The following is a 19,962-nucleotide window of genomic DNA, read 5'->3' as shown; positions in this document are numbered from 1 at the left end:
AAAAAATAAAATAGATTGCTTTAAAGCATTGATAGAAATAGAGGATTTTTATATATTTGAAGTATATGAAACATAGATAATATAGACGATTTTCGTTACATAAATTTATTTGAAATACGGGGTTATAGGTTATTTAACTAGGATACACCACTAACAAGAGAGTAAGTAGTGGCTTTGTATGTGAAATGCGAGTTGCATCCTGTTGAAGTTGAGGATATCAAAGAGATTGAATCTACTTGGGTTTCTACTCGCGGATTTAAAGCGAAAAGGCTTTTATTGGGAATTTGTTACAGACCACCAGATGATACTGATGAAATTAACAATAAGTTTCACAGTGAGTTTTATATCTCAGTTGCTAATGAGGTAATAATTATGGGTGATTTTAATTTCAAACTGGGAGATAGAGTTAAACCTGAGGGAAAAAGGTTTTGAAAACTGTTAAAGACGATTTTATTCACCAGTTGGTCAACCTTCAGTAGCACAGTGGTGTGTCTACGGACTCGCACCGCTAACAACCGGGCTTCAATATCCGTGGTGGGCAGAGCACAGATAGCCCATTGTGTAGCTTTGTGCTTAATTCTAAACAAACAAACTGGTCAAAGAACTTACTAGAAACAATGCTATCTTAAATTTGTTATTAACTTTAAATATATAAATTATAAAGAGAGTGACAGTTGGGGAACATTTGGGTTCAAGTGATCATTATTGTATTAGGTTCAATATTTTGTTACACATAGAGATAAGATATGGTATTTTGATTACACATTTTAAAATACCAAATTTTGAAGATGTGACAATAATTATCTATAGTGAATTGGACAGCTGAGTTATTTGGAGACACTGATCAAATATGGAACACTTTTAAAGATAACTGTTTAAATATTCAAGATAAACATGTTTCTTATAGAAAGAAAATGGTGGCATGAAATAAAAAACAGGTTGGCTTACAAAGGGCATAAGGGGTAAAATTAAAGAAAAGAATCATAAATTTAAGAAATTTATTTATAATGACTTATTTGACAGGAGATATAGAAGATTTTATCAAATTCGAAAAATGTGGTCAAACAGGAAATTAGAACATCAAAAAGTAATGGAAAGGCTATCTGAAAATGTAAAAATTAATAGTAAGGATGACTTTAAACAAAACATTAGGAAAGGGGTGGGGACCTTCAAGGGATGATAAAGGAAGGATCATATCCGAGCATTGTGAGGTAGCTGAGTGGCTTGTTCAATTCTCCTTGTTCTTCAGTTTTTATTAATAGATTTAAGCAACGTTCCTCATCTGGTACAGTTGATAGAGGGAAGCAGTGTCAGACAACATGTTTTCATTAATTCTGAGCTTGTTAAGAAAAAAATTGGGAAGCTAAAAAAATGATAAAGTGCCTGGGCTGGATAATATATTTCTTCAAGGTATTGAGGGAGGTTTTAGATTGAATATATGAACCACTTGCTGCCTTTTTCTTTTTTGTAAGTGAGCAGGTGTCAAAAGATTAGAAGCTAGCTAATGTCACTTTTTTTTCAAGGTGGTGATAAAATGTGTTCCAATAATCATAGACATGTTAATCTTACATCAGTTGTGGAGAAAAGTTTTGGAAAATCCAATAAACGATGCTTTGCAAAGTCATTTAAGAGAATTAAGAATGTTATTGGATAGTCAACTTGGTTTCATTAAGGGAAAATTTTGCCTTACAAATCTTTTAATATTCTTTGAAACAATTACTGTTCGTGTAGATTTGGTGTATGCAGATGTTCAGAAAGTATTTGCCAAGGTGCCATGAACGAAGTTTGTAAAAGAATATTTCTCTAGGTTTGGGGGATAAATTAACTCATTTAATAGAAGAGTGGCTTGGTGGAAAAAAGCTTAGTTGTTATAAATGGAGCTTAGTCAAAGTGGATTAATGTCACAAATGAGGTACCAGATGGCTTAGTCTTAGGACCTTTATTAGTTTTTATTTACATCAATGACATAAATGAAGGAATGGTCACTAAATTACTTGCAGATGATATTAAGGTCTTGGATGTTGATAGCTGTGAAAATAATGCTTTTGCTTTACACAAGGATTTAGATAAATGACAGATGAGCTTTAATTATCATAAATACAAGATAATGCATTTAGATTATCATAATTTTAATTATAATTACAATTTTTATGGGAATAACCTTAATAGTATTATGAAAAAATGGATATTTGTGTAGTGATTGACAAGTCTCTTAAGTCATCTGAGCTGTGTCATTGTTAATAGTATGGCAAATAGTATTTTATTTTATATCTGCAGAAATATTTAATACGAGTCTCAAGAGGTTATTATTTAACTGTCACTGCTCGGTGCATTTTTTTCTTTAAGGATTAATGACTCTAAGAATTCTGTCAGTGAAAGTAATTTTAATTTTTTCCTTACACGGTGCAACAGTAACATTTTGTGGTAAAATTAATTTAACTAATTGTAAATTATTTTATCATATCAAAAGGTGATATTTGGCACAGGTTTAGTTTAGAAAATTAAATCACCACATGCAGTCATAACAAACATAAATAATGACATTACAACTTTTTATTTCATTGTCCCCTCCCCATCAACACAACGGTATGCTTATGGGCTTACATCGCTAGAAAACGGGTTTTGATACCTGTCATGAGCTGAGCACAGACAACCTATTGTGCAGTTTTGTGCTTAACTTCAAACAATTAAATTAATTACTATAATTTTTTACACAAAATTGGGTCGTTCATGAGTGCACCTATAGCAAAACCTTCTGGCGGGTAGAGAGCGCTTGTTTTTGCATATATACTGTGCAAACTGCGCAGATATTTTGCAGAACTGCAGAAAGCTACAAAATGCGCCTATTATATATTGTGGTATCGTTAAAGCAACAGAAGCCATATTCGTTTTTTAACACCAGTAAAAGAACTTATTGATTTTTTTAAGGCTGTAAATTGTTTATTATTGATCACGAATTATGCAGGTACGCTCCTTATTCGGAGCAATGATTACATAGGTCTCTGAATAAGCCGCATTTGGAATATTGTATTCAATCTTGGGCTTCTTACCTTAGAAGGTACATTGAGTTGTTGGAAAGGGTTCGGAGGAAGGCTACTAGAATAGTGCCTGGGATAGAGGTGTTGTCATACGAGGAGAGAAATTATTATAATATTTATTGAAATTTAACAGTTAATTGTTAGTTAATTTAATAAAGAGACAATAACGGTGTTTTTTTGTTGTTAAAACTTTGAAGACTTTAGTCGTAACTCATTTAAACGACATTAGAACATTAGAACGACACTTCCATCAGACACCACATATAAGTCAAGATATTTTGCACATAAGAATGCGTTATGTTGATTAATGAAACATGTGGATTTTGGATTTAATGTTAATGCTATTTAAAAAATGACATCCATGCATCTTTAACTTGCGAGTGATAGGAAGTGCTTTCGCATGTTAGTATGAATTCCGATATCATAAGGCCAGGCGTTACCGTTTGGTTAGCATGCCGGGCTGTAAATCCAATATTCCATGGTTCGTCTTCTGTTACCAAATGATCGCGAATCCAAATTTTAGGAACAAGGATGCGCTGTAAGAGTAATGATCAAATATCACTATTCAATCGAAGAAGAGTAGCCTAAAAACAGTGGATGCTGTTGACTAGTTAACATTTCTCTTGCTTATTAATAGAACAAGCAAATGCATCTTGGTGTTCCTTGGTGATAAATTGAGAAATTTCAATTTGATAGTAATTTGTACTATTAAAATCAACCTTTTATTAAAGAGTAACGGAATGAACTCTGAATTCCTCTTATCAAGACAGAATGCTCAATGAACTCTAATTTTCTGTCCAAATGTTTGTCTAAATACTGTTTAAGCATGCGGAAGTATCTATAATTTTGAATTCCATGAAAACAACACGCTTATCCCTAAACTTAGTAATATAATTCTAATAGTCTGCTTCAAACCAACAATGTTCGTGCAATATTAATACAATCCTAGGGTTTATTAATTACTTTATAGATATAGTATAGTGCATTTTACTTAATAAGTTACTTAAATTCAAAGTCGAAATCATAAATGAATACTATTCCCGTGATTAGTTTTGTGAGTAATAACGAGTTTTATGATATATGATCTAATCTAAGATTAGATTTTACTTCCGCATTGTTTTGTTGCTACTGGATTTTTGGAATAATACGAAAGGAAAGGTCATAAAACGTTAACAACACGAAGAAAGTGTATTACCCCTGTTTTGAATTGCAGCTGTATGATTTAGACGCCAATGTAAAAAAAGAAAGAGGTTAATAAAATGTGTTTTTTTATTTAATTATTTATTTCAAGTATTCTAAATGCGCGCTAATACATGCAACTAATGTTTTATTTTGTTTTTATTTTCTTTACTTTCGTGTTTGATGTGTAATTTCAGTGAAACTTTTTTTGTAAAGATATTTCTTACTCTAATACCTGAACTCTTTTCTTAGAAATTTTTTGTTCATTAGATGTACTATACTAGAAAAAGTTTAAATGTTTGTTAGAATATATAATTCCAAATGTGCTTTTAACAAGCACTTTACAAACTGGAACAAGGGACTATGATGTTTTGTGTTTTTTAATTATTTTATGGAAATTTGTGATTGGCGTGCCTGTTTCTTTGTTCCTTGTTCAGAATGGCAAGACTGCAAGGTGGATTTATTTTTTTATTTTTTGAAAAGGATGAAAGGTTAGGACTTTTGGTTTCTTTTTTATTTCTGTTTAGGATGATGACACCCGAATCTTTATCGTCAAGAGGTTTTTATTTTTGTTTTCTTTTGCCAGGTAATAAGACAGGAATTAGATTATGTAACTGATATTACTATCCTTCTTAATTTAAGATAACTTGGAAGATATGACTGGCATTTTTATTATTTTGTTTTAGAAAACAAAGTTTTTCATTCTTTATCTTTTCAAGAAATAATAATATTTGGTTTATTTCCTTTTTATATTATTGCAAAACTGATGCCTGTCCCATTTAAATTTTTAGAAAATAATTATTTTTTATATAATCTACAAGTTAGTAGAAGTCTCTTGTCGCGTATTTTGTACAGAGCTATGATACAGAAATCTTTAATATATATTTTCTTTTCATAGAACTATAATATAAGGAACTTTATTGTCGAGTTTCTTTTCATAAAACTGTAGTATAAGGACCTTCGTTATCGTTTTTCTTTTTATAGAACTTTGTCGTCCGTTGTCTTCCACTACCCTTATTTAGTTGTAACTTGACTTTTTATTTCTCTTTTCCATTCAAGAATCTTCTTGCTTTATATAGACACCTTGATCGAATTACAAGTTATTGCGTCGATGAAGCAATAACACCTAATTTTGAAACTCTACGAACGAACACTTGTTTTATATTTACCGCTACACGCCTTCATTGACACAAAGTTGTTTTATGTAACTAATTGACAACATTTTGGATGCAAAATTTTTATATCTGTTTCTTTAACGAACAGTTCTATGGAAGTGATATTTACTTAAAATGCTAATGAGATATTCTGATGTCTACTTTTATAAACCTTTTCAGTTGAATATAAACCTTCAAACAAACGTGAATGTCTAGCCGTTTAGTTGTTTTAAGTGCAGAGCTTCATAGTGAGCTATCTGCATCGTGTGGATACAGGGATGGAGTATGTGCGTGTTTTCTTATAGCAGAGCCACATCTAGCTTTCTGCTGAGTCCACCGAGGGGAATCAAACCTCTGATTTTAGCGTTGTAAATCAGTATGCTTACCGCTGTACTAGCGGGAGACTGTAGGGATGGAAACCCGAAGTTTTGGTAGCAAACCCTTAAACCTTCCACTAAGCCTCGTTTAAATTTCAGCTTTTGTCTGATATTTTACAGATCTTACAAAAAATAAAAAAGATAAACATAAAACAGTCGAGTTTAACAAACCTGAGTTAAATTAACAAATTTCAACAATGACATCTTACAAATCAACACTATTTAAATTCGATTACTTTTATGAGAAAGGCTCAATGTTCGCATTGTTTTAGGCACAATCGTAAGTTTTGTATGGTTTAAGACAGTTACTGTTTTTTTGTGTGTGTATCTTAAGCACATAGTTGCACAGTGACTTATCCACGATGTGTCCACCGGGAGTATCGAAACTGTTTGTAGTGTTTTAAGACCTCATATGTACCGCTGAATCACCAGATATTTTACACAGTAATCTAGATACTTCTTGTTTGAATGTTTTAAAGATCATTTGTACACTCTCCCATTATTGTTATTTTATGATGCTGAATTTAAATGTAATTTAGAGAATAAGTAATATCGGGGTTTTTGCCGTGATATGTTTTGTTTCCCATATTTTGACACTGCTGAGAAATATACGAAGAGTAAGTTGAAGAGAGTGACGCTTAAACTGATTTATTTGGTGAAACTGATGATACCACTGAAAGCTTCAATAAGATAATTCATTGTCAGGGACATAATCAGCGCTAAATAATATAACGGGAGAGATTGTTGTTGTTTGTTTTTGCCAAAAATGTGGGCCTTTTCTTCTACACAAATAATTTAAATGACTTACATAAAAGTCAAGTGCTCATTAGAAAAAAAAAAAAAGTGGTGGACCGTAAAATATTGGGATAGCTGTTTGACTCTGCCTGTCAAACGTTGAATTTTCTTATAATTTTATATTTAATATTCTCTTAAACTCTATTAACGTCAGTAGCAATGTCATCCGTTTATCGTAAAGTCACAGTAGGCTATCTGTTGTGTTCACTGCTGGGAATCGAACCCCGAATTTTAGCGTTGTAAGTTCGTAGACTTATCACTGACCCATCAGTGAATTATTTCAACTAACGAATGTGAATTTATGAAGTTCACCTATACTGTTCTGAGTGAGGGATTGAACGGATTTAGGCAGGGTTTAATATGTTGTAAAAATGGAATAACTTGAACTAAGTGTATGAAAAACGAAGATACAGTCTTTTGAATCTAGATAATTGATTTGTGGGAAAAGGAGTTTTGTTCGCGTTTACTATAGCAATGAATGTTTTAATAAAGTTTATTTTTCTGATATTAAGCTGCAAGTTTTACTACTCTATCTTTAGATAAATTTTTATGACAATAATTAGCTTCTTAACCCCGAGTTCGTATGCGTACACTGCACGTGCGTTCTCCACCTGTTAGAAGATAGTATTTCGTGTTTGTTTCCTTTTGTTCCTAGTTTTCCTTTCGATCCACCACAGCTGTAATATTCTTCAGCAACGTATGGTTTCCACGAGCACATGTACTGACGTCACTCAGAGAGCAAACGAAAGTGTTTTTTGTTTGGTTTTGCCATATCGGGCTGTCTGCTGTGTTCACCGAGGGGAATCGGAGCTCTGATTTTGGCATTGTAAATATGTGTACTTACCGCTGTCCTAGCGGATGCAGACGAACAAAATTAAATTCCATTTTTTTTTATCCTGATCGTATCGTTAAACAAAAAATTATCGATGCAGTAAATATCGTTGAGTTATAAATATTTCAAAAATTTAAGTGAATTTCTTACTGGAGCATCAAACGACTAATTTATAGTCTCCGAATGAGGTCTTAAAGTTTTTTACTATTACAGTCACTTCAAAACCTGAGATTCTTCTGAAATTCGTAACGAAGTTAACCGTATTCATTTTAGGTATGGTTGGCAAAGATTTAAGGACTTTATGAAACTACGTCATATGCATGTGGCTAAATGACCAGGTCTGGTACATGCGAGTATGGCCATCTCTAATTCTTAGCTACTTGTCAGAAGAAAGACAACTAGTTAACACCATACGCAGTCCAACACGTCGATAACTACGGCTACGTTTCCTGCGATTTTTTTAATACACAAGTACAATTTGGCTTTTCATAACATTCGTTATTTGATTTGTTGCAACAATAGTTATTCTACGGTCAGCATATAGTCCTAACAGTTCCGTTTATTAGAGTTATGTCGGTTATTGGTATATTATTGAATAAATCATAAATATCACATCGAATACGATTTACGAGAGGAACAAAAAATATTTAGTTATTTTGTTGAAAGATTCCTTCGGGCAGAATATCCAACGTTTAAACATATAAAAGTTGTTTTTTGAGAATGGCACGGAAAAATTAATCAAAGTCAGTGGCTGAGTTATCCAGCCTACATATTAATTATTAATCGTGTATTAAATTTGAATGAAGTTTGTGTGTGGCCCGGCATGGCCAAGCGTGTTAAGGCGTTCGACTTCGTAATCCGAAGGTCGCGGGTTCGAATCCCAGTCGCACCAAACATGCTCGCCCTCTCAGCCGTGGGGGGTTATAATGTGACGGTCATTCCCACTATTCGTTGGTAAAAGAGTAGCCCAAGAGTTGGCGGTGGGTGGTGATGACTAGCTGCCTTCCCTCTAGTCTTACACTGCTAAATTAGGGACTGCTAACGCAGATAGTCCTCGAGTAGCTTTGCGCGAAATTCAAAAAACAAAAAAAAACAATGAATTTTGTGTATTAAAATAGTTACTCATAAATAAGTTTTATGGATGTTCCAGTAAGTTATAAAAGAAAAATTTCTATGAATTACCCTTATTTTATCCTCCACTGTCCACCCTACAAGAGGAAAAGGTTGGATCTTCCTGTTAGAAGTCACAGAAACTTCCTTTGTAATTTGTCCTGTTAGTTATCACTTAAACAGCTCTGTTGATATAATTGCGTTTCTCTAGCATACTGAACGTGTCTAAATTTCGTAAAGAAATAACAATACTTTTAGGAAGTTAGACTAAGATACTTTTCTAAATCTTGATTTAAATTTAAATAAAAAAAGTTGCACATTAATATACGTTAACTATGTTTTGTATTTGGTTACCGCTGAGAATATGTCCAGTTTTTTTAGTCTACTTCTTTCATCACCAACTTCACTTCAGAATATTTTTCATACCGAGAAGGAATCCCGAGGGGTAGAAGGAATTTACGTTGGGTTCTTTAAACTCTTTTGACCGAGCATGTGAAAATCAAGTTTTACGAAATTCGATAGATTAACGCGCGCTGTTATCATTCTTTATATATTCGAATTGTTTCACCAAAGTGACGTAATTTTTCAAAATGCCGACAACTCTGTATATCGATGCCAGAGCATCCTATGTTAGTTTCGATTATTAAAACTACGGTATATATATTTAAGTCTAGATTGGAAAATTGTTTGGTATACTTGATAGTCTTTTCATTCATGAAGATAATTGTGTTTATATGCAACTAGAAGTTGTTTATTCCCAAAATTAACGTGGATGATGAACAGGTCAGTGTTTTGTCACTTTGTGAAGAAATTTACCACTGATTGACGAATCTAGGGATTTGTTAAGTAAATACGGTTTAATTAATGCTGGGCTGTTCACTTAGGACGAACTCTACTCTCTAGTGTGGGTCCAGGGGCTAATAATATTTCTGGGCTTTACATCCCATATAACTTTACATATAATAAAATTATCAATGGAACTTGGGCTTGAGCTCCCTCTAGCCCCTACCTAAATAGTCACTGCTCTGCTCAAGTTAAGTAAATACGGTTTAATTAAGATTTGACTATTCACTTATGAACTCTCCGCTCATGTATGAAACTGTATGCAAGAACAGAGTTAATGCCCTAGGCATTTTGCTGTTTGTAACTTGTTTATCCAAAGAAACATTTGTACTAATTATAGCTCTTATAATATTATTTTTAATTTTGTTTTTTTTGTTGTTTTTTTTTACTATCGTACAATAGCTTCATGTTTCATTTACTATTGAAACTAAAAAGTGCCTGGTATGTATATTTAGTTTAAGTGTGATATTTTGAGTTGTTTTCAAGCCTACAGACGTGTTCCTATCTTTTTGTAAAAACAAAATTAATATAGGCATTATTAGTGCGTGTATGTGTAACATGCGCTTGAAATATTCAATTTGATAAACTCTATCAACAGAGTAAAAATAGTTAAAATAAGAGGCAAGTGACAAGAAATTGATATTCTAATGTTTTACATTAATATTAGTGTTATTTCTTAAGTAACAAGTATAACACTTTTCTTGGATAGAAGATTCCATGTATGGATTTGGACATGGATATGGACTGTAAACACATCTTAGATAACCGTTCTATTATACTGCATGACCGGATGATGACGGATGCTGTCCAGTCTCCTGCTGTTCAACCAGATCACTGTTATTCTCTTGCAATTGATGATGATAACCCAGACTCTCCATTAAGCATCCAACCACCTAATAACCAGATGGACGATTATTCTGAAGGTAAGTCGATACGTTGACACAGTTTGCTCTTTTTCATTTTTTTTTGGTACAAAGTTATATGATAGGTTGGTTGTCTACGCTTTGTCCGTCACAGTGATTCGAACGCCAGATTTTAGTGTCGTAAGCTCGTGAACTTACTGCTGACCCACTGGGGGACATTCGACTTGGTTACAAAGAGCAGTTAAATTAATATTACAGTTTATCCACGTGTTTAAATAGTTCCCTATCCCTGTGAATCGGATATCTTGTGGTCCAAAAACGTTTGAAAGGTAGAATCGAATTAGCGTAAGTGTCCATGTTTATTTCTTAAAACATTCTAAGGAAAAATATTCAGTAGAATATTATAATGAATAACATTAGTGGATAACAATATTATGGGTTAAAATGTATTAGGGAAATGAAGTTTAGAATATTTACTTTGACAAAGTGTGACTAAGATTTTCAGATGTAAAGCACTACTTACTATCAGTTCAGAGAAATTAAAATTTTTAAGGGGTGGGGTTAGAAGAGTCCTGTTCGATGTTGGGCAAGTTTTGCTTTAACTTAGCAGAATGTAGTAAATGTCATCGAGAACAGACTTTATGACCCTTAAATCTCGTCACCCAGTAAAAAGTTGCCAAAAAGAAAAAGGAAAAAACAATCTCATCTACTTGTTGTGATTTGCACCACGATTATATATGGCATGTGGTACATGCATGTTTCCTCAAATTTCATCTTTTCCATTTCAGATATGTGATTCACAACTTAAGCGTTTTGCATTAACGCCTTAGATCTATTTGGTGAAACATTGGTAGAAATATCTTTTCTCAGTTTTGAACTTGGCATCAGTAATTCCCAAAACTGTTGTTGAAGAGAAACTGTTACAAAGATCGAGTGCGTACATTGTATATTCTGTCTTGAGGATAGTTTTCACATGTTCTTTAACCTCTTACTTTAGATACAACACTCTAAACCGACTTTCTTCGCTTATTCTATCTAGCCAGAGTCCACCATTCACGCGCGTGTGTGTTTGTTTGTTTTTGAATTCCGCGCAAAGCTACTCGAGGGCTATCTGCACTAGCCGTCCCTACTTTAGCAGTGTAAGACTAGAGGGAAGGCAGCTAGCCATCACCACCCACCGCCAACTCTTGGGCTATTCTTTTACCAACGAATAGTGGGATTGACCGCACATTATAACGCCCCCACGGCTGAAAAGCCGAGCATGTTTGGTGCAACGGGGATACGAACCCGCGACCCTCAGATTACGAGTCACACGCCTTTACTCACCCGGCCATGCCGTGCCATGTGTGTGTATTGTGTTGTTTAAATAAAACATTCAGGGCACGTAGAACTGTACAAAATTTATAGTTAGCTTGGTTTTATCTACTCTGTAGCACCATTAGACAGCGTGGCGAACAGCTGCTACATTCTCCTGGGAACATTAACCTCACTTATCTAGACATTCATAATTCCAGTAGAACTCTCCTCTTCGAGGCTTCCCGGTTTCTTTTGACCAAAGACATGCCAACCAATCAAGAGAAAAGTTCTAGTGTCAGTGTACTCATCAGTGAAGTAGTTAATTAAAGCATCAGTTACAGAACTGTTTAGTTTTTCGACAGATGATATTTTGGAGTAATGTCTATACGCTTCTTTTAAGTCACATTCTCCTTATGTTTTGTATTTGGGAAAATATGTAAACAGTCACGCCTATGTGTAACATTACTCTTATAGGTATACTTTATTTTGGAAGAAAAAAGGAACAGAAATTTGATTTTTCTAACGAAAATTATTTTGACATTATCCACACGTTAATGAAACATAATGTTGGTATGGTACATAGCATACTCTCTAAATGTCTTTAATATGGTCTTTTTGTTATTTGAACCATTTTACTAACAATTTGCAAAAACGCCAACACCGCTGTGGCGCACATAGCAAAAGGCTTAAAGCAATGATCGTTGTATAATTTCAGAGGTATTGAATATCTTTTATGAAAAAAAAAAAGCCCCTGTCCTTGTTCTGGAACTATTGTTGAAATCTAGAGAAAATTTTCAGTAGAAAGTTGACGATTTGAGGTTTTTCTTTAAGAGCTGTAGAGTGTAAACAGTATTTATGATAAAGATGATAAAAAATTGGCAAAACTTGCATAGTAAACTTGTCTAGAATCTGTAGTTTCTGGTAAACTTCAGCACTTTTTACTTTCTATGGCGTCATATTTGTAATGAGTATATACATATATGTCGTTTTATTCATTATTATTTTTAGTAGTCTATATATATAAAAAGTTATCTTATTACAACTTACAGCTTTTATCGACGTTTTGATCACTGGTGCGATCACTTTCAAGTATACAACCATAAAGAACTATTTAATATATAAATCAACATTCAACAATCCACAATGTATGAAAATTGTAGAACTGGTAGTGGTCACAAATGCACATTGTAATGGATTTAACCTTATACATTTATTTTAGTACCGACGCTTGTTTCAGTGTAGTTTTCTTTTTCACATGTGACATATATTCTTGACTGTTTAGCCTGTTCTCGAAATTTGTAGAAGATTCTTGAGAGTAAGAATCAACAATATTTGTTTTTGAACTTTAACTCTTCGAGAAAATCGCGCGATTCATATAAAAGCCTAGAGACGGTAATAGAAGTTTGGTTTTTGTTTGTTTATTTTTGAATTTCGCGCAAAGCTACACGAGGGATATCTGCGCTAGCCGTCCCTAATTTAGCAGTGTAAGACTAGATAAAAGGCAACTTGTCATCACCATCCACTGCCAACTTTCGGGTTGCTCTTTTACCAATGGATAGTGGGATTGACCGAACATTATAACGCCCCCACAGTTAAAAGTGTTGAACATGTTTGGTGCGACGGGGATTCGATCCTGCGACCTTCAGATTACGAGTCGAGCACCCTAACCATCTGGCCATGCCATGCCCAGTAATAGAAGAAGAGTATTATTATTTATTAGCTACAGTGAGTGTACTATATATCTCGGCAGCTATAATTGTGATTAACGCTAATAAATCGGAAACCTACAGAATTTGACCAGGAACATTTGTAGATTTCGAACATTACAAACCGTTCAACTTCATTGAATTAACTACGGATGTTAGTATTTCTGTTAGGACATTAAATATTTTTATCGGTAAAATGTCAGATGTGAGAGGCTAACCAAGCGTGAATAGCTAACAGATTATTTGATACGAGTGAGCACTATCGGTTCTAGAATTTAAATGCATCGTTAGATTGTTGAATGTTGTTTTAAATATTAAATTATTCTTTACGGTTAAAACTTGTGTACTTGAGATCAGTGATCTAAACGTGGTACCAGTTTTAAATACAAGTATTACTTAATGTAAAAGTCTTGTAATAACATAAACTTACCCAGTAGGTAAACTCATAACGAAGCTATTTATAGTATTACTTTCTCGTATTTTTGTGCTTAATATAAATGTTTACGTTCTCATTGTTGTTATCTATTAAGCTGCAATGTCTACGTAAAAAATATGCTATTAAAGGAAAAAAAATGACACTGAAGAAACGTGTTTTTAACTGAAGCTGCTAATCCTATTGAAGTAAAAAATTGACACTGAAGAAACATGTTTTTAACTAAAATCACGACGAGCTGGGGTAATTTGTTGTGTTCACTACAGACTGTTCCCATTATTACCCAAACAACATGGGATGTTTTTAATACATTGATATTGACCACCATAGAATAGTAACATTTTTTGAAGTGGGAGTAACAAGGTAAAAATATTTCCTTCTCGTGTTCCACGAGCATGTGATCTTTGCTGCGTGGATAAAAACATATTACAATTTTAAGAGTGAAGTCGAATTGCAAAACCTATAGTCTTAAGAAATATTATCAACTGCACTCACTACTTTCCATATTATAGACTAAATTAGTGTAGTTGAAAACCGAACTATTGATATTTTAGTATCTCGGCGTTGTTCCTTTACTTCACTGCTGTACAGAGAACGTGAAGTTTTATTGGATTAATTTACACGAAATAAAAGTTAAGACGACTAAGTAACTTTATACCTCTGGGAAACACTGTAAACGTAATATCAAGGTAGGTTTTAATTTAAAAACAAAGCAATATATAAACAATAGTTATAGTTTTGCTTACATTTTGTATTTGGGTTTATAAAAAATGTTTCTGCATTTTTTTAATTCTTTAGACATATTACGTTTTTTTTTTATCTTACCTTTATCTGGTGGCGAGAAAATTGTGATTAAAATCTATAAACAGGCTAATTCCAGTTAAAATTAACTAGTTATTCTTTACACATTCAGTTAGTGCTAGTGCTGTTTTAGTTCAAATATGTTTTACGAAAACGACACGTTTCAAAAAGTTTGGCGTGGTGTACTAGTTAGTGTGTTGGGACTGTATATCGGAGAATTCACGGCTCGAATCCAATTCCATAGATTTGCGCTCCGCTCTTTATAATCGCAGATATACTATAAGAGTGACAGTCCAATCCTACTATTCGTTCAAACAAGAGTAGCCCGAGAGTTGGCGGTGGGTGTTATTGACTGGCTGCCTTATTCTGTAGTCCATCAGTTGAAAATTAGTGACAGCTATACATAGATAGTTTCTATGTAGCTTTGCGCGAAATTCTGAAACACACAAAACAAAAGAGCTTTGTCTTTAGAATCAAATACGTTCCAGGAATGTGATTCATGGCTACCTAAATCGGTGTTGCATGACAGTAGTTTCTTCTTAGTATTTGATTGGGTTCGTTTTGAGTGTTTGTTATAGTGATAGGACTAAAAAACAATTTTGTAATGAATGTGGTATTATTACTGCCACTTTTCTTGCGGAGAATTTATTTGGAGTGAATGAAACATTCTAATATTAAATAAGAACAGTTTCTAACAAGGCCCTTTCGTGTTCCTGATGAAGAAAACAATTTTCGAAACCCTCGTTTTTTTTTTTTAATTAGTCTTTTAAATAACCTATTTCTCAAGTTTAGTCTTAAAATGAAAGTATCAGATTTCTATAGCAATAAATTCTCTGAGATATTATATTGATGATAAATAGTTCTTCTGCAGTCTGATTTGGTTTTGAAAGGTTAGCTTTTAGTCTTAATGTGATTTTTAACATTACGTTAACTGGAAGCTTCCTAAAAGACAGTGCATGAAAAGACGGAAACTGAATTCATCTGGGAAAAGTTATTTTACAGTGTTGGGACCGATTTTGAATATAAAAATTGGTCTTTTCTTTGAATTTCAAATTTGTATTAACCTGAAATTCCCTATAGTCAGTTCTCAGCAGAGCTAATAAGTCGGCTGGTAACAGCTGTTCTTTAGTAACACAAAATGGTTGGTTTGAACACTGTTTGCATTTAGACTTGTAGTACCAATGGTTTAACTCGTAACAAAGCAAGATCCTCGAACATTTTGGAAGTTAACTGTAGTATTTCTGAAGAAATTGTTTTTTAATCAGAATCTCGGCATTGACACAGCGATAAATCTGAATATTTATGGCGCTAAAGTCTGGGTTTGGATACCTTTGGTAGGCACATTATTGTGTAGCTTTGTGCTTAATAACAAACAAAAGACCTGATAAGAAGTAATGATATCAGACGTTCCGTTTTGGATATCAACATTCCAAACAGTTTTGTTTCATTCAAATCAAGTGAAGTGGAAGTATAGTGCAGGTTTGTCAACCTGCGATGACTTGTGGTAGAGCGTTCCTACAGACACCATGGTCTAGTATAATAAGTTTTTAAATTAAAGTCAGCCAACCATATAACACAGGTTTAGGATATAGAGACATTTGGTACCTTTCTAGAAACTTCTCTTTGAGTACGTGCATCTTGATTACAAACACTCTGGTTTGCGAATAATTTAATAAACAAAACACGTAAATAACCTCGTATGAGCTGCGCAGTCTAAATTAACGTAAAACAGTAAGTATTTAATACTCTCAGATTGAACCATTTAACTACTTACAGTGAAATTATATCCGTTCAAAACAAGTAAATAAAAACAACAATGAAACATACATTTGTATTAGGCACATTATTCAAACCCCGCAGGCAGCAGTCTTTACTAATAACTTGAACTCGGATATTTGAAATGTAAGAGAAAAAATACAGCGAAGGTAGGCACGCCTTTGTATTTTAGAATTCAACCCTAGAATTACCGACAGGGCCGGCTATAGCTTAACTAGCGCCCTAGGCAGAAATTATGGTCGCGCCACTACTCATACTGGAGCCACTGAGTGTTTGGTGTCGAAGGTAAACGATTATGTTATCTATTCTTAACGCTTTTCGTCAGTTGAAAGTTTACGGACTTACAACACTAAAATCCAAGGCTCGATTCCCCGTTGTGGATAAAGTGCATGTAGCTCATTGTGTAGCTATGCACTAAAATAAACCAACAAACAAACTTTCAACACCAGGCTTTATTACCGATGAGGTTTAGAACCCAGCACACTCCATCATATGTTTCTAAAATATTTCTGTAACAAATTGCTTGCGGATTCGTTAACTGGATAGTTACAGGGCCTTTACTAACATCCGAGTCACAAAAAGTATAATAAAAAGTACCGTCAGTATTGTAATTAATCTAATTAATTATGATTGGGATTTCCTACGTATTTAACATGGATAATGCGTGATTCACTCCTTCTTTATCAGTGTTATGACAGGCAAAAGCCATTCACGTATTTGGTAGTAAACAATATGCGAAATCTGCAAATCAGGAATTTGAATATTAAAGAAACAATTTTCAGGATAGATCAAAAGCATTGTATTGTCCACTTTGCTTTCACACAATTACCCGACTTTTTATACTTTGTATTCACACATGTAAAGATATTAAGTGATCAAAATGTTTTAATGTTTAACCTTTTTAAGTTTCTAAAAAAAAAAAAACTATAGTGAGCCTTGAAGAAAACTTTAAGGTCGTTTGTTAGTTTCTTGGTGGTTTCGTGTTTCGTTTTTCAGTTCCTTGATAATGACTACAGTCCTCCAATAACCACTGAATTCTCTAATACCTAACTTTTCTCTTCAGCATAATAATTTCCCCCTTGTTTTCTGAAGATTTGTTTATTCGTATATATTTGTAACTTTAGGAAATCTGTTTAGCAGTTGTTTAAACATATGAAAATTAAAATTATGTAGTTGCTACATATTTTGTTACTACTAGTAACTGGCATCTATGGAGACCTAGTTATATTATAAGTAATCAGTTGAAAGCTTTGAGGCTCTCTTTCGTAGATTCCATGCTTTGTAAATAGACTCATAACACTGGCTGATGATTTGGTATATATATCTACTGATTCCGATTATATTTTTTTTATTTTTCATCTTCTTAGACATGGTCGCTGAGTGTTTCCCAACAATACCGCTGACACCTGCAACTGGAGAAGCAGAATTCTCTGTGTTTAACGTTGTGAAACAAGAACCTTTGTCTTCTCCTCCAAGTCCATCCACCGAGTTACTTCCACGCACATCGTTGGACAATAAGTCTCAATCGAATGGTTCTGCAGAGCGGAATTTGCTCGTAAAGTCTACTGTTATGCTTGCCACAGTCCTAAGTTCTGAGAGTGATACTAAAGGCGCCAAACGTCGTCGTTTGCTTATGCCTAATATCAACATTAAACCGGAGAATGCTGGTGAGTTAAGATAGCTATGAGTTTCTAATTATAGAAACAGTAAGAACTGCGGTAGAATTTTGGTATTTACTTGTAAAAGCTTGAGACGGACTCTTTTTTTTCCTGATTCGTAAATTCACGATAAAATATAGATACACATGTTTTATCTCCTAATTATGCATACATGCACTATGTATAATAAAGGCATTTTTACCTATTACTGTAAACAATGAAAAATACTTTCTTCTACTAAAGATTTGAGCCACTTAGAAATTATTATAGTAATAAACCAAGAAGTAGAGCTTTCCCATGTTTAATTTTTTTTCAGTAGTTTAGTGGCCAATTTTAAATCCAATTTATTTTTCTGATAACTCAACCTGTTTACTAATGTCGTATTTCTTTATTCACCAGGATTTTCTCTTCCTCCAACTCCCCCATCAAGTACTAACAGTGATACTGATGGAAGTTTATCCCCATTTCATCCTTTAAGTACTCCATCTTCTCCACCAGCAGTGATCGTCAGCAGTTCACTAAATTATTCCACAGCTAGTAGGAAAGTCTTTTCGTCATTATCAAGACATGTTAAACCCCCAACTTCAAATCCCAGAGGGTCAAATTATTCATCACTTTTAAGTAACCAACCGGTAAGCATTTTATTAAAGTTGATTCTTATAAAAGAAACTGTGTAGATACATTGTTGAATAGTTTTACGTCCTACAACAAAAACAAATGGACTTGTTTTTTTTACATACAGTAATGTACAAAGAGAAACTAGCCTTAATTTTATCTTCAGGAGCTGCCATATAATGTAAATTTTGTTACCAGTTAAGACTAATATTGTCATTTTAATGTATAATCATTTTCAGAAAGTATCACGTAATTTCTTATAATTACAATAAATTATCTTACCCTTTAAATCACAAACAGTAAAATGAAATAATAGTTTACAAATGACTTATCAGTGCTGCATACAAACTGAACAGTTATGTATGATGTGATAAATTATGTGTATTGTGCATGTATATGTAGTGCATGTAAAATAAGCTTTAAATGCTGTATGCCATACTGATGAGGTTCCACAATCCATCAGGCCAGCTAATTTGATATTTAAATGTTCTCCTAATACAGTGAACCTGAGAAGTGTTGTTTAAGTGCTATTGAAAGCAGGCAAATATATGAGACATTAAGTTGTACCATCTGAAAGTTGGTCATATATATGTCTATATACAAATAAAAACAACTAACTGTAACACAGCTAGGCTGCAAAATGTAGTTGAAATGCTACTTAGTCTTTCGTATCATTGGGTTACTTCAGAACAAAATGTGCCTGAATATTTAGGTTTATGGATAATAAACTTACAATAAAAAATAAAACAAAACCTAACCTTCCAGATGGATTGTGAAGCATCCATATCAAAGGTTTTATATTTAATTCAAGATTATTGTAGTCAGAGCATGAACAGATAATTAGGAAAGGTAAAACAATTCAATGAATGACTTTTCCTCAAATATTGGTCTTTTTAAAGAATTTGTAACACAGTTGTATTGTTAATCATTTGATCCTGTCATATAGGTCGTATTTTCCAAAATGTATTCAGAGTATTTGTTTTTGTTTTGTTTGTGAATTCTATTCCTGTTGGAAGTATTAAGGTATTGATGCAAATCTGGAAGCATGGTTTAAGAGTTGGAATGAATCCATTTCATTCTGCTGGACATTTAAGTCTAAATATTATATATATATATGATAGAAACCTATTGCTGAGACATGATATAAAGCCCCCCGCTAGTTCAGCGGTATGTCTCCAGATTTACAATGCTTAAAATCAGGGGTTCGATTCCCCTCGGTGGGCTGAGCAGATAGCCCAATGTGGCTTTGCTATAAGAAAAACAAAAGAAAGCTATTGCCAGTTTAAATGTCATCAAATTTCTTTATCATGTTAGTGATATTCAACCATTGTTTGCCATTTTCTCATAAGACACTAACTTAGCTTTGCTTACAAACCATCCTTTTTTATTCTATCCACCTATCTCTAATTTTCTTTATAAGTGTTATTTGTGTGTGTGTGTGTATATAAATCTATGCATACACTTTTGTAAAGCTTTACAAAACATA

At 33.5% G+C, this 19,962-nt stretch overlaps 1 protein-coding gene across 6 annotated transcripts in view; it reads left to right on the top strand.

Moving 5' to 3' along the window:
• LOC143247366 (uncharacterized) overlaps positions 1-19,962 on the top strand; it is a 68,214-nt gene that overhangs the window by 30,658 nt on the left and 17,594 nt on the right. For 4 of the 6 annotated variants that reach the window (XR_013026533.1, XM_076495336.1, XM_076495342.1 and 1 more), the window contains 3 exons: positions 10,038-10,251; positions 17,571-17,870; positions 18,261-18,493. Coding sequence is in view for 4 of the 6 variants with exons in the window: in XM_076495336.1 (XP_076351451.1) it covers positions 10,038-10,251; positions 17,571-17,870; positions 18,261-18,493 (747 nt within the window). In the remaining 2 variants the exon portion in view is untranslated. The remainder of the gene's footprint in view (positions 1-10,037; positions 10,252-17,570; positions 17,871-18,260; positions 18,494-19,962) is intronic. The other 2 variants (XR_013026534.1, XM_076495352.1) reach the window with 1 other exon arrangement.

The sequence above is a fragment of the Tachypleus tridentatus genome, chromosome 1, assembly GCF_004210375.1.
Source record: "Tachypleus tridentatus isolate NWPU-2018 chromosome 1, ASM421037v1, whole genome shotgun sequence".
Lineage (NCBI taxonomy): Eukaryota > Metazoa > Arthropoda > Merostomata > Xiphosura > Limulidae > Tachypleus > Tachypleus tridentatus.
This window is presented reverse-complemented; position numbering and strand designations above follow the sequence as displayed.